The following is a 15,272-nucleotide window of genomic DNA, read 5'->3' as shown; positions in this document are numbered from 1 at the left end:
TCCAAACATATGTTCTGAAAGCTTTAGCTTTCTACAAGAAGTTGCAGTTTTCTACAGAACTACACTTGTGCGGTTTCTGTGGCTTGCCTGAAAGGGTTCACTCTCTCCATTTTTTTAATTATTTTCCCTCCATCAGAAAACTAGCTCCCATAATGTATGGATGAAGTCTAGGACAGTCCTAGGAACTGCACTAAGGCTATTCAGCTGATTTTTGTATGTGCCACAGAACAGCTGTGGGATGTCAAAAGCAAAAGGTTGGCCAGTCTCCGAATTCTCAGAGCTTTCAACGTCTAGAGGAGGAGAAAGAATGATTAACAAGTTTGGATAGAAAACAGCAAAAAAAATTCCAAATTTGTTCTGAATATGTTTTCTCCAGCATAGAAGGCAATAACTTTCAGAAACTGACAACCTGTTAGTGTCCTGACTCTAAACATATGTGAGCACACATTCCCAGTATGTTATTTTTTTGTGCCTATGTATACTTTTTCTTTCTTTTTGCTTCATCTAGTTTGACACTGTAATTGCAGAAGCGGCCAGCTTGATGTCCGGGAGCTGATCTCTCTCTACCCCTTCCTGTTGCCTACTTCCTCTTCATTTATACGGTCTCATCCCCCTCTGCATGAGTACGCGGACCTAAACCAGCTGACCCAAGGGGACCAGGAGAAGATGACAAAATGCAAACGATTCCTCATGAGTTACTTGAATGAAGTCCGCAGCACTGAGGTTGCAAATGGCTACAAGGAGGATATTGACACAGCTTTACTCAAGCTGTATGCAGAGGCAAATCATGAAAGCCTGCTGGATCTGCTAGTTTCGGAGAACTTTTGTCTTTTAACAGATAGTGCTGCCTGGCTGGAGAAACACAAAAAGTGAGTGGATTTTTTTAATATTTCACCTTTGAGACCAGAGGGAAAATTGTCTTAAATGCTATTGGCTTGTAGAACAACGTGCTCAAATCCTTGTAGTTTCTGTGCTTTCATGTCCAAAAGATAACTTGGCCTGACTTGTCAGCATTTAAAAATGTTGGTGAAAAGGTGTTAATTGACAGTCTGAGGTAAAGGAAATGCATTCTGTCTTATGCTGGTAAATACAGAGTTCTCCCTGAATGTTTCTGTGTCCAACACAAAAATAAAGGATTGGTACAAGTTTGGTGGAAGACAAAAGTGATTTGTTTGCCCTTGTGACAATGTGAGAGTTGAATGGACGCAGTAGTGATACTCAAACAGAAAGCAAAGCATGCACTACCTTAGGTAGAAGCTATTAAGCAGCTACTGGCTTTAAAATTGTAGGTCCTTATTCAGGGAAAGAGATCTTACTTTTGAATTGCATACTTCCTGTGCTTCCACTGATTCACCAAAAGCAGGTTGCTTAAGTTGACTGCAAATGACTTCAAATTGGAATTGCCAGCAGGTGGAGAATTGACTGTCATTAAGCAGGAAACACTAAATAGCAAATGTGTAAAATACAAACTCCAGTTGTAGGTGGTGCCTCTGTCTTGGATTTGATTTCTTTAATCTTTAAAATGTGTGGTGCAGTAGTAGCAGCTACAGTGGTGGTGAGGAGTCTTTCATTGTGGTTAGATTTAGTTTCATTTATTTCAGGTGTTTTGTTAAATCTTCTTGGTAAGTATGGTTTGTATGGCAAACTCTTGCAAACATGAATGGTAGAACGTTGTTCCATGAGAATAGCCATTACAGAGCTTTAGCTGTATTTTTATTACAATACACATAAAAACTTTGTAAAGGCACTGTGCAAAGCTCTTCCTTGCCTGACTTGATTTCATGCTGTAGTGAAGAAGAAAGTGGTTCTGATAGTAAAGCAGAGTTTTAAGCAAAAGCATCATAAAAATTTGATTTAATGACACCTGATTAATTATTGGAGGAATATTTATTATTTGGAGCGGTGTGTTAAATCTGTATATACAATTCAAAGAATGGCATGGGAGACATCTTTATTTTGACACATACTTTGTTTAAGTTGGAGCTAGTAACTAGAAACTGTCTCAGAGACAGGAGAGACACAGACACATTTCTAGGACAGAAGTCTCCTTTGATTCTGAAAAAGAGCCTACAGACACTTCTTCAAGTGTAGATATGGCAGTGTACGTGTCACTGTAAGCAATTATTTGTTATATTCTGTGCTAATCAAATCATAATGAAATTGGTAGGAAAGATCTAGCCTTTTTAATATTACTTTCTCTTTCTATACAGGTATTTTGCCCTTGGTCTCCTGTATCACTACAATGGTCAGGATGCTGCAGCACTTCAGGTTAGAATAAAGCTTTTAGTGTCATCTGTAAACCATTCCAAAATACCAGTTTACCTCTGAGACAAAAATCTGAGGTGCTAATTTATCTGTTTGAAAAGTAGTGATGTGTGTTTATAAGAGAAACTTCCTTGAATAAATTAATGTGCTAGATGTGAAACACCTGAAGAGCTTACTGAAGATGACAGCTATTTAAATGTTTGTATGCTATTTTTTTAAGCAGAACTGTGCATACCAGAACCATCTGTCGTGGTTTAGCCCCAGCCGGCAGCTAAGCACCACGCAGCCGCTCGCTCACTCCCTCACGGTGGGATGGGGGAGAGAATCAGAAGAGTGAAAGTTTGGAAATTCATGGTTTGAGATAAAGACAGTTTAAGAAGTAAAGCAAAAGCCGTGCATGCAAGCAAAGCAAAACAAGGAATTCATTCACCACTCCCCATGGGCAGGCAGGGGTTCAGCCATCTCCAGGGAAGCAGGGCTCCATCATGCGTAATGGTTTCTTGGGAGGACAGATGCCATAACTCCGAACGTCCCTCCACCCCTTCCTTCTTCTTCGTCCCGGCTTTATATACTGAGCATGACGTTATAGGGTATGGAGTATCTCTTTGGCCAGCCTGGGTCAGCTGTCCTGGCTGTGTCCCCTCCCAGCTTCCTGTGCACCCCCAGCCTTCTCGCTGACAGACCAGCATGAGAAGCTGGACTGTCCTTGACTACTTAGCAACAACTCAAAACATCAGCACGTTATCAACATTTTCTCATCCCACATCCAAAACATATCCTCACACTAGCTTCTATGAAGAAAATTAACTCTACCCTGGCTGAAACCAGGACAGTTTGTACTCTTAAAAGATGGACAGAAGTGCTAAAATAATCAAGAGATCACTTAAAAAGGTGTTTGAGCGACTTCAGGAACATATCTTGTGCTGATTAATCTGTGTACACACAGCAAAGCAGTATTGTAATCTCGTGGCAGACACTGACAGCAACTGAGAGCTTATTTCCTTATTTGATGATGGGCAGTGAACACGTTCTGCAAGATGTGTGGGTTTCAGCTAGGTTAGTGATCCCTTTGGGGACCCCCTTTCTGATGTGACTAAGACTAGCGGTGGCCTGTAGAATGCACACTAAATAATTTTGTTATTCCTGTCTGCAAAAATTCATCTAGAAAAATTAATATGTTCATGATCAATAAATAGCATGTATGTCTCAGACCATATCCGATACCTTAATTAGTTTGTCTTACTATGTGGCTTTTTGAGTACATTAATCACAGTAACACTGTGAAGTGCGTTCAAGTCACTATGTGAACAGTAATTTCCTGAGCAGAAAACCAGTAAGGACAACAAAAACAGTATGTACCTTTGTCATGTGCAAGATATTTTTCTTCACGTTTCAAGGAATCAGGTTTATTGCTAAACTGGTGTGCTAGATGTGGCACCTTTTAATTCCAATTATAATGCATATAAAAATAATCTCATATGTAATTTAAAGTTCTTCAGTCAAAATGAAAGAAGAGTAAAAAATCAGATTTTTTTTCTAAATTGTTCACATCATTTGCTTTTAATCTTGCACACACAGAACACATGAAAAGTATACCATGCATTGGAAAAAAGGACTTTTTATCCAAAGCTTTCTTTCTGATTAGTGTGCCTCCTCCTGAAGTATTTGTCCAATCACTCTTAGAATGAGAATCAGTAAGATAGAGGGTCTGAAGTAACTGAATATGTCAGGTGCAATAAAAGCCTGTGATGGAGAGGAGGCATACATTTAGTGACCAGTGAGGTCCCTTGCAACTGATATTCCTAGGAACTCTTTCTAATGCCACAAGTACCAGTAGCTAATACTACGTGTTGTAGTAGCTCGCATAAATTTGAGTTGGAAGAGTTAGTACATGTTTTAAGCACTTTAATCTGTGTGTGCTTTTATTGCAGTTATGGGTGAAAATAGTTGATGGAGACATTCAAGATTCTACACGTTCAGATCTCTATGAATATATAGTAGACTTCCTCACGTTCTGCTCAGACCAAGATCTAGTGTGGAAATACTCTGAATGGGTTTTACAAAAAAATGAAGAGGTTTGTGATCGGTGTACTTCTCACGGAACATCATAAATATAAAGTATTTCCCTGCAGTGGTGTTTGGGCGTTCATTAACATTGTTCCATCCTGATAGCTAATTGGACCGTTTTTGCAGCTTATTTCATGCCAGTTAAATAGTGAACAACAGAAGAAAACTTCAGGTTTCTCAATTCTTTTAGGTTCTTCTGTTAACAAGTGCTAGTGATAATTGCCTCTTTTTCATCTGAAAACAAAGTTTAGGCCATTCTGTACAATGAAAGATACAGCATGTCATCTGTTTTTCTTCATATTAATCAAGATAATTTTCAGATCTTAAAAAGAAATAAAAAAAATGAAAAAATCACCTAACAGGTTGACTGTTGCTGCTGTTTCTTTTCTAAAAGGATTCCAGGGACGGATACACTAAGACATGGAATGAATAGCCTTCATTCAAGACAAAACCTCATTGCTACAAGAATTAAATTTATCCACCAAAATAAAAAAAGTTTAAAAACCCACAACTTTGTAACATACATTAGTGTGGTATGCTGTTAAATGGCATGCTTGATGCTGTATGAGACAGTTTGTGCTTTGGAACTTGCCACTGCCAAATTAATATAAATTTAAAGCTCAGTTATTACATGCAATGATAGATTTCTATTTTGGTCATTATAGAAGTGTCTTGCTCTATGTATAGAATCACGTTTGAGAAGACTGTAGACATTCTGGTCTGTAACTTATGCTTTCTTGCTGCAAAAGCTGAAGTCTCTTGTTCTGCTGTTACGCAGATCTGTTCAATGCTTTTTTGTGGCTGGTGGAGGTTGTGCCCAACACAAGGTTTACAGGCTGGACTATGTATAGACTACGAATTGAGGTAATGGAGATAGGAGTGAGCGAGCACAATAAGCAGAGAGTAGTGTAATCTTGGTGGGTTGAGCAGAGTTTTGCGTTACCTTCCTGAATAATGTGCTAACTAATCTGATAGTGCTGTTAAATAAGTATTTAAAATAAAAACGTAATAAAATGGTTGCCACTGAGTTCTTAAATGCAATTAACTCTTTCTAGATTGGTGTGCAGATTTTCACTAGAAGGCCTTTGGAAGAACAGGAGAAAAACAACATTAATCCAGATGATATCATCAGTTGCCTTAACAAATATCCTAAAGCACGTGTTAAATATCTAGAACATCTAGTATTGGAAAGAAAAATAGAGGTGAGTCCTGCAAGAATACTAAAAACAGGTATAGGATTCAGAATGCAGACGATGATGAACAACTCTGAAAAAAGCCAAAGTCTAGAAGAAATAAGCATAATTTGAATGCTTTCAGATGTACTCTGAGTAGGGAGGGAGTGGCTTTAAGGTTAAAGTAGAAGATGAGGGCGGATACCTGCATTATTTTAAACTTTTCAGCTCTTGTGATGGCAAGATAGTTGCTTACCTCCCCTCAGAGGTTTTGGTTTTTTATGTCTGATTATTGTATACTTTCTGTTTCACTGATGAGGCTTAAATCTCATCTGGTAAGATCATAGAAAAAACAGTTGAGCAACTGCTAATCCTACTGCACTGTGGCAGCAGTATACTAAAATTACTACTTAAGTGTTTTACAAGTAGGTACATTTTATTCTGTCCTTCTGGAGAGATTTGAGCAATTAATGATAGAATTAAGCCGTGCACTTCTCACTGTAGAATTCCAAATAACTCTAGTTGTTGAACGTCCAAAAGATGTGTTGACAAGTCGTCAGTGACAGTATATTCTACCTCTGGGTTTTTAAGCACAATACAGAAGCAGACAAACATTATGGTACTTGGATATGAGACGTTTTAAGCATGGGAGAAGTTACTTTAACCTGCAAGTAAGGCAAGGAATTGAACATTGAAATAAGTCAGCAGAACTGATGGACCAGTTCACTAATTTACATTGTTCAAATACACATGCTAGATCAATGGTTTCCCTCTGTCTCTATTGCAAATATGTTAAGGTGTGTGACAGCATGACAGATGAATGTACTGGTGTCGTGAATATTTTCAAACAAACTTTTTGAGTTAAATGTAGTGCCTTGTAGAATATTTGTAACAAAAATAATTTTTAAGTAAATCTACTCTACCTGCTTAGTAGAGGCTGGGTTATAAATTGATTTGGGCTTTAGAAAGTACTACATTATTGTTAATGCTTTAGTGAGAATGTTTCAAACAGTCAAATCATCAACTTGTTTTGATGAATTCTGGGTAGTGGATAACACAAAAAAATTTGCGCCTTCAGAGTGCTTGTCCACCATTGGTGGCTTTGTCAGATTTTATTGCAGAAATAGAAAAGGTCAAAGAACTTACCTGAATATGAGGAAGAATGAATTATATCAAAATTACTCATCTTACAAGGGAGGAAAAAGGAGAAGGCACAGTGGAGATAGTACTTGTACTCAAAGGAGAGAGATCTGCTTTACTGCATTGACTTTCATTAGGTGGACTTTTGAAAGGAAATAATTTTTGTACAAGAAAAGCTATTTGTAGAGTTTGTTTATTTAAGGTGAAGATGGATTTAGGAATAAGGCGTTTCATATCTACATTTTGGAAATATCTGCATTAATGAACTAGAGAATCTCATACTGTAGGTATAGTGTATTTTGTGAAGTTGGTCTGAACAAGTTGTCTATCTGCATGAACAAAAGACTTTCTGATTAATTCGAATTAAATTAATAAAACACTTTTCTATGTAATTATGTAAATATTCATGACTTATTGGTGGAGAGAAGGGGTTGTCTTTGTAAACTGAGCTAACACTGTTCTTTTCATCTGTAGAAAGAAAAGTACCATACTCATCTAGCTGTCTTGTACTTGGAGGCAATACTTCAGCTAAAATCTGTGATCACAGATAATTGTGCAGAAACAACTGAACTGCTGTTTAAACTACGCAGTCTTCTTCAGAAATCTGATCTTTATAGAATTCACTTTATTTTGGGTAAGGTGCATGTTGTCTATTACAAATGCTATATGTCAGTTCAAGCAGGAAACTGAAGTCCTCATAGAAAACTAAAAGATCTGAGTTTTCTAAGTGTATTTGGTTGACAGGCTTACCATCTGTATTTCTAACAGAACCAAGTTAATTTAGAAAGTATATCTGTTAGCGTTCTCTTCGATCTCCCATAGCTTGTGAGGTACAATGATATGTTTGCACCAAAGACAGAATACCATAACTCGCTAGAAAAAATATCTTCATACAATTATCTTCTTAATTTATAGACAGTTTCTTTTTAATGATGGGCGTGTATCTTGTGACAGTCTTTTGCAAATGGAAGACTTACAAGTTTATTTAAGCAGTCTGTTTCTCAATGAACTGAGGCAAAGCTTTGCGGAATCTCATTACCAAGGACTTGCTTGTTGTCTATAACCCACCCTCACCCCAAGAGCTGGGGTTCATGCTAAACGAAAGTATGAGCATCTTCTCGAGTGAAAAGTGCAACATACCTCTTACTGTTGGTATAAGGCAAGCAACAGTTGAGCTAAATTTTTTCCTTGGCCAGTGTTTATGATGGCTAATTTTTATTGTTTATTTTTAATGTTTCCACTGGAATCGTGGATGAAAGGGCAATGACTTGTTTTTGTACTGAAAGATGTGAAATGTTTTTAAGAAATTCAGTGGAAAGATACAGTGGATGTGGAAATAAAATTTAGTTGCTGACTAGCAACTAAAATGATTTACCAGTGTTTAATGTCCCCTTGCCTTTGCAGTCAGCAAAACATTATATGACAGATAATGTACAAGTATAATAGTCATTGAAACTCTTGCTCTTTTTCATCTTTTAAGTTTTAACCAAATTTTTAAGGGCAAGAGTTACAAGATGGATTATTCTCTTGAAATCCATGTACTCCCAAAACACAGGATTTCTTACATGACAATTCTTACCTTACGTGAAGGTAAGATCAGTGCATGATAGTGTGTTCCTCCTTGATAACCAAAATATTCTGGGGAGAAAAACACCATATTTCCATACCTTTTACAGAGGCCTATGCCAAATCTTTATCACCTTTACAATAAGTAGAGGATTTTCTACTTTATCTTGAAATGCCAGATGAACTTGCCATTCCCCCTGCCTGTCTCTCTTTAAACTGTCAGACTGGATTAAGGGTTTGTAGTGCCCTTTTCTTAAAGGGAAGTACTATTTGATCTCTATTATCTTTTACAGACTTTAAACTATTCTGTAGCTTTCTTGAATATTGGGAGGAGCAGAGATCAAAAATATTGCAGCTTCATCTTGCAGTTTATCATACGTAGTAGCAGCGTGTGCAGAAACATGCAAGACTGACGTGCTAGAATTTAAAAGATGTCAGTGACACTGGTTTTATGACCTGTTATTTAGTAATTTCTTTTCCTGTATTTTGTGGTGTTCTTTTGTTTGGCATGTGTTTCCATACAGCTAGGTATGTACTTAGAAACATCTGTCCTCTTTATAGTTGCCAGCACCCCTGCAAAAATAGCCGGAGTTGAGTTCTGTGGGCTTGTTTGCATTGACTCTGGGAGTGGGAGTAGTCATCTTCTCCACTGAGCAAATATTGCCTTGTTTCTCATTTAACAGACAAAATCCAGGGCACAGACCTTCATATGGAAAGTGCAATTTTATATGGAAAACTAGAAGAACATGAGAAGGCTTTGCATATCCTTGTCCACAAGTTAAAGGACTTCCATGCTGCTGAAGATTACTGTACATGGAACTCTGAGAACAGAGATGTGCAGTACAGACGGAGGCTTTTCCATATGCTGCTGTCAGTGTATCTGAATCCAGGCGCTTCAGATTGTGCTCTAGTCATGGCTGCTGTGGATCTCTTGAATAACCACGCTGCTGAATTTGATGCGGCTCTAGTTTTGCAGCTGGTGCCTGACACTTGGTCAGTGCAGCTCCTCTCCCCATTCCTGGCTGGAGCAGTGAGGCAAAGCATTCATACAAAAAGAATGACTCAGACTGCACTTGGGTTAGCACAAGCTGAAAATTTAATCTACAAGCATGAGAAGGTAGGTTGTTTATTTGTCTTTTTTTTTTAAGTAGGGGCACTTTGAAGCTTTACAGTTAAGTCCTTTGATACATAATAATCAGAAGTTTGAAGAATTAGGACAAACTTGTCTTCATGTCCTTGGCAATTTTACTTGCTGCATTTATTAGTTCTTTGCCATGGCTGCTAGATTCAGACTTAATTTTATGCTTTCTCTATAAAACAAAAGGGAAGGTGGAGGCCTTGAAATAGGAACAACTTTGGTGAACTGGGCTGAACGAAAGTGAATCTGGGATTTACAGATTAATGAAGTTCTTGCAGAAGCTTTAACAAATTTGAGTTAGTGTTTTTTTCACTAGGATTAAGACCTGTCAAAATTTGCAAAGAAGTTTACCCAGCACTTAGTATTAATTGAAGCTTGTTAGCAGCTTTTGTTAGTGGTAAATTCACTTGTGAAGCTTTCTTCTATTCCTAGCTAGAGCCATGTTGTTTAAAGCTCCCAGCAGATTCTTAAATCTGTTTAGTTCTAATGACGGTATATCCAGCAGAATATGACTGGAATAAAAATGCATCAGTGCTCAGTTTGCTGTGGACTTGTCCTGTGACTTTGTTTAGGAAGCTGCATCAGGTTTTCAGTTGCATTAAATGTGTGAGTGCTTTTCTTTATTAAACAAAGGGAAAAAAAAAAAGTAAGAGGAAACATGAAAATGAATGAGTATGCATGTGGAAATTGAATTCAAGTTGAATAGTTCAAGCTGTCTTTTACTATACTACCTCTATAATTGATCAGGTTTGTGCATTTGGTACAGTTGAAATTATATGCCTTGTAATTTCCCTTCCTTTCTTGCTAGATTCATGTTTGGATTTTTTTCCCCTCTCTTTAGGTTAAACAAAAAGGAACCCCAATTCTTCTTTCGGACAAAAAGGTCTGTCAGGTGTGCCAAAACCCTTTCTGCGAACCTGTATTTGTAAGATACCCAAATGGGGGTATGGTCCACACACATTGTGCTGCTAACAGACATCTGAATTCAGACATGACTCGTCACTGTTCCAGCTCCAGCAATCAGACTTGAAACATGTTCCAGTCCCACAGGTTCCCATGACTTACACCCCATTGAAAGTGGGCTGGAAAAAAAGAACGAAGTGCAGCTACTTTAGATATAAATCAAGATAAACAGCTAGTCATTGGGTTAATGGGAAGACTTCCACGAAATATGAAATATCACCACTTATCTTTTTTGATTTCTAATGAATGTAGATAGAAAAGAAAATTCACTACCAGAAATGGAGAGGTGCAAATATAGGCTCTTCTGTATATAGTAATAAACAATTAAAGAAAATGGGCCTTTTCTTCACAATGAGGATGAATTATGGAGACAAGGCAAACATTTTAAGAAAGGTCACTTTGCACTGCACATGGTGTTGATAAATTTGTAGAGGTGGAGATGGCATCTATTGGAGTTGGAGTTCTTGGAAGATTACGTGACAAGGCTGGCATCATGCAGCTTACTATCAAGACAAAAACGTGTTGGTTATAATGTTTGCTGCAGCATGTCCGTGTTTGGGCTGGGTTCTCTTCCCCAGGATCACATCATGAAGCTCTACAAATTGTTGGGTTTTGATGCACTTTTTAGTACTTCTGCCTTCTCCCTGCCCGCCCCCCCCCCCCCCCCCCCCCCGCTATATAGAATTTAAATGTAAGCACTGGTCCATTAGTTTTCTACTCCTATAGTTACTGTAATAAACTGAGTGGAAACCGATAGCCTCAGTCACACGGCTGTGCTTGGAAGAAGAAAAAAAACAAAGTCTGATTGTCTGGTTAGACTGTAGTCACTTTGATATGGGGGAAGAGACCTTAACTCTAATATTGATTTATTTATTAATATGCAAATATACTGTACATACAGTTGAATAAATTGATCTTATATCATTCTAGAGTTTCTTTGGAGAATAAAGATATAGGTGATACGTAAGTGTACAGGTTATGTGCTAAATGTTTGCTATAACATAACTTACGCAGATTGAAACTCCATAAGGATGGGTTTTAGTACTTGTGGATGACTTTGTGCAATCAAAATCACGGAAAGAAGGTGTAATTAGGAAGGAATCTACAGAGGTGCACTACAGGGGTACTGGATTTGTTACATTCTACAAAACATTGTGTAAACGAAGGTGGTTTTTTTTTTTCAAATAACAACAAAAACCCTTTACTTAATTGCCCTGATGAGTATTCATATTGCTGTTTAACCATTTTGAAGTAACCAGTTTAAAAGAAGCAGCTTCCCACAAGAGATGTTAAAAAGTGACGACTTTAAATAAAAGTTAAGTATTTCAAAGTCAAAGCATTTCTTTTAATTCTGTAAAGCTCTAATAAATACCAAGCTTACTGACCCACATGCAGTTGAGTTAGTACGGCTGCTCATTGTTACAGCGTTCCAAATCAGAGTGGAGACTTTCAGCAAAATGGGATGTCTGCATGGTATCTTCTAGATGCTGTCTTGTCAGAGGTCTCCTGTTAGGGAGAGGTTGGCTTATGAAACAGCCTTGTAAGCATAGTGCTGCCTCTGGGAAGAGGCAACTAGACTACATCTGGGGGGGGCGGAATATCCATTTCTTTGTCTTTGAAGCAAAAGGCCTTTGGATCTTTCCTTTCCAGACTTCGAAATTAGAAAAGTATAGCTGTTGTGTTGGGTTTTCAAAAATAAATAAAATCCTAGTAAGGAAATTTGTAGTGCTTTTTAGTAAGTCATGTAATCCACGTTTAGTGAAAGCCATCTTCCTAAAAAGACAAATGTGGGCATTTCTGACGTAATCCTGGCATGAGTGATTCTCCTGTGTTGCACTGGTATGAGCAGATTCTTCTATATGTTGTATGCATGGTTTTCAAACATTGTGTATACAACTGGCATTGATGACATAAACAAATTTGTAGTCCCCTGTCCTCAAAATACTTGCTGATAGAGAGGAAGTGATTTTACAAATATGCGATAAGCCTTTTGCGTATGGTAGCATGCAATTCATAAGAAATACTTTCTTTTGCTGCAAGCATCCTCAATATGCTTTGCTCCTGTCTAGTAAGGAGGTACTAAAACAGTACTCTAACTATAGCTAACTCTTAAGTACTAAGGAGGTACTAAAAATATCACTCTCCATGATTAAGACTAATTCTAGCCACTAGGTAGTGATGAACTTAGTCTTGTCTAGGGTTGCAGTGGAATAGATAACATATCATTCCAGACCACAAGAAAGTTCTTAATTGTTATTGCATGAAAAAGTATGTCTGTAAAAGCTTAAACAATTCTTTATTAATATTTGATAATTTTTTCAGATTTGTACTTCGGCTAAAATGCAGCTGTAATGATAATTGTACATACAGAACAAATACAGAAATCGGAATAATGCAAGGTAGCATATTTGCAATCACAGATGACCAAAAGGGTGATTAATATTTAAGTTGGGGGATCTATTTCTTTTAGCCCCCCAGAAGTGTGGACTGGAAAAATATTGACATTTGATTCATACATTGTTACCTGATGCTCTGTTAAATTTTATACCGGAACTCATTTGGATGAATTAATATGGAAGTCCCATGGTTAACAAAACAAAAAAGCAAAAAAACCGACGTGAGGCTGAGGTAGAGCAAGATCTCAGCAGGGAGGTGGCAGGTGGAGGATGCTCTTCCAGTGTGCGTGCAGCCTTGCCCAGTTGGGATAATACTCAACCAGAGGAGATGACAGCCTGCCTCAGAGCGGTGTGTGGTATTCTGTGCTTTATCACCAGAAAATTTGTGAAAGGTCTGCTTTAAATTTCCTTAGGTAGGACAACTACAACACCCCTTGTGTAAGAGAACTTCAGACTGAAGAACCCGAGTTCATTCCTTCTCTTATTTTGGCACTGTCAGTTTGCTCGTTCTTCTTTTATGTACCTGAAGTCCTGGGGCAGCATCGCTACTGTGGTAAGTTCTTCTGGTATGGCTGCAGCAGCGACGAGGGAATGACTGGTAATCTGGTCATTGCTGACTCGGTACGTGAAAGAGGAGAGCCAGGAAAGAGGAGTATTTCTTTGACCATCCTTCTAGTTTGGAAATTAAGTGGGTTGTGGGAGTTCAAGCTTGATGCAAGCTTTTTCTCTCCAGTTAGGGAATGTGGTGTCTTAGACCTGACCTTGGAGAGAGGAGATTCTGTCAGAATATTTCTTCTTCATTTAGCTATTGCTAAATTATTTCTGTTTGTAATCCATCTCTCACTTTTTTTTCCCTCCAGTGAATCTCCTCCAACTTTGTATGTGTGAAGACCAAAACAGTAGTGCAGATTTTTTTTTTTTTTAATGTGACAGTCTGTCTGTGATTCAGGACGTAATAAATGAGATTAGTCTTTCACACAGATGCTTTTGCAGATATTGCGGCACGCTTGCTTAACATGAAGCTTCTAGTTTACAGAAATACTGTAGTTCTTACTTCTTTTTTTTAGCCATTCCCCACAGCACTCACTAATGCACTCCTTAAGCCCTTTTCTACTCTTTCATATCTCCACGCTTCCTCACATAAAAATCACCTATGACGTGTATATGTCATCTTATGCAGTTTTTCCCCTCTCCGAGTTAAAAAGAGATGAAAAAAACTAATGAGAAAAACGGCCCAGAATTTGGCACTCTGCTTGAAATAAGGTTAAGGGCTGTACGTTTATGAGAAAGAACTCAGATCTTCATGTCTGTGATTTAAAGGGATAAGTTATCACACTGATAATATTACAAGAATACTGATCTCAAAGTCTGGAGAAAACAAGCAGTTGGTTTTCGTCGCGCGGTGTGCACCACGGGTACCTGTGACCTGGCTCCTTCGGGCGGCCGGTTCTGCGGTGGCTCAGGTGTGCGCGGGAGTGCGGGTTATGGTGAGAACTTCGCTCCCCCTGCTCCCAATCTCCAAAGACTTTCCAGCCTTTGTTACCTGACTAATGTCACTCTTCCAGCACTTAATTGACATGGGTGTAAATCTTGAGAGTTCTGCGTGGACTCCTGAGCGCACCTGTCTTTGTGCAATAAAAATCTCACTTGATTACGTCAACCACGTGAAACCCTAATAACGTCAGCTGTGGAGAGGTGGTGGTAGCGATCGAGTATGTGTATGTTCTCAGAGACCTTCGTTACATGGTTGAACACAACAAGCATTATCCTGACTCAGATGAATCTTTATAACAACATCCGTTCTTTGCAGGACTCCTATCCCGAGTGACAGTAGAAAATATTTTATTTTGTACAATCGTATCAGGAAGTAACTTTTTTATTTATTGCTCTTCCCAGTTTGCTGCAGTCTCTATTCAGCGTAGCTCTAAGTGGTTTATTAACATCCCGCTGTCTATAATAGGCAGCAAGTAATACATTTTCATTGTGAGCGCTTGTCCCATCGCCTATATTTACTAATTAATTTTTCTCTTGCTGTACAACACTTTGGGGCTTACGCCTTGTGCACACTGATAATTAAATGTGCTGCTACTTTTAAAGGGAAAAGAAGTTAATGACATTCTGTAATGTCTGATTAATGACAAAACTGAAGTTCCCCTGCAGTAAATTTGTTCAGATGGAAATCTGTACTGTTAACGCTTTCTGGTTATGTTGGTGAACATACACAGCAGTATGTGGAATGTACAAATGTATAAATATGTTGATTTTTAATAAAAAAATCTTTTAATTATGTTTCTGTCATACATTCCTAGATATATAAACCCTGGGATGCGAATGGCCAAGTGAAGGAGAAAGATTCTTCAGTGGTAAACTGAGGATTCATCCAGGTGACTGACAGAGGTGGTCAGATGACGAAGGCTGAATTAAGCAAGCGCAGGGCGTTAATGGAGATAAACAGGTGTTCTTAAAAACTAGTGAATTTTACCCTGGGGAAGAAGTTTTACTTTGTTTTTACCTCTTCCTTGACTGAATCTGGGTTTTTACTGAAAGCAGCTACTGCCGTTACAC

General features: G+C 38.2%; 1 protein-coding gene across 1 annotated transcript in view; it reads left to right on the top strand.

Moving 5' to 3' along the window:
• TGFBRAP1 (transforming growth factor beta receptor associated protein 1) overlaps positions 1-10,378 on the top strand; it is a gene marked incomplete at both ends in the record, with an annotated part of 32,110 nt that extends 21,732 nt beyond the window's left edge. Inside the window, 7 exons of the mRNA XM_082014434.1 lie at positions 528-869; positions 2,211-2,268; positions 4,197-4,340; positions 5,388-5,534; positions 7,119-7,278; positions 8,894-9,327; positions 10,190-10,378. Coding sequence (XP_081870560.1) covers positions 528-869; positions 2,211-2,268; positions 4,197-4,340; positions 5,388-5,534; positions 7,119-7,278; positions 8,894-9,327; positions 10,190-10,378 — 1,474 coding nt within the window. The remainder of the gene's footprint in view (positions 1-527; positions 870-2,210; positions 2,269-4,196; positions 4,341-5,387; positions 5,535-7,118; positions 7,279-8,893; positions 9,328-10,189) is intronic.
• Positions 10,379-15,272: the final 4,894 nt, after the last annotated feature.

The sequence above is a fragment of the Phaethon aethereus genome (assembly GCF_964289735.1).
Source record: "Phaethon aethereus genome assembly, chromosome: 1".
NCBI classification, from domain to species: domain Eukaryota; kingdom Metazoa; phylum Chordata; class Aves; order Phaethontiformes; family Phaethontidae; genus Phaethon; species Phaethon aethereus.
The sequence above is the reverse complement of the archived record's forward strand: the minus strand, read 5'-3'. Positions and strand labels throughout refer to the sequence as shown.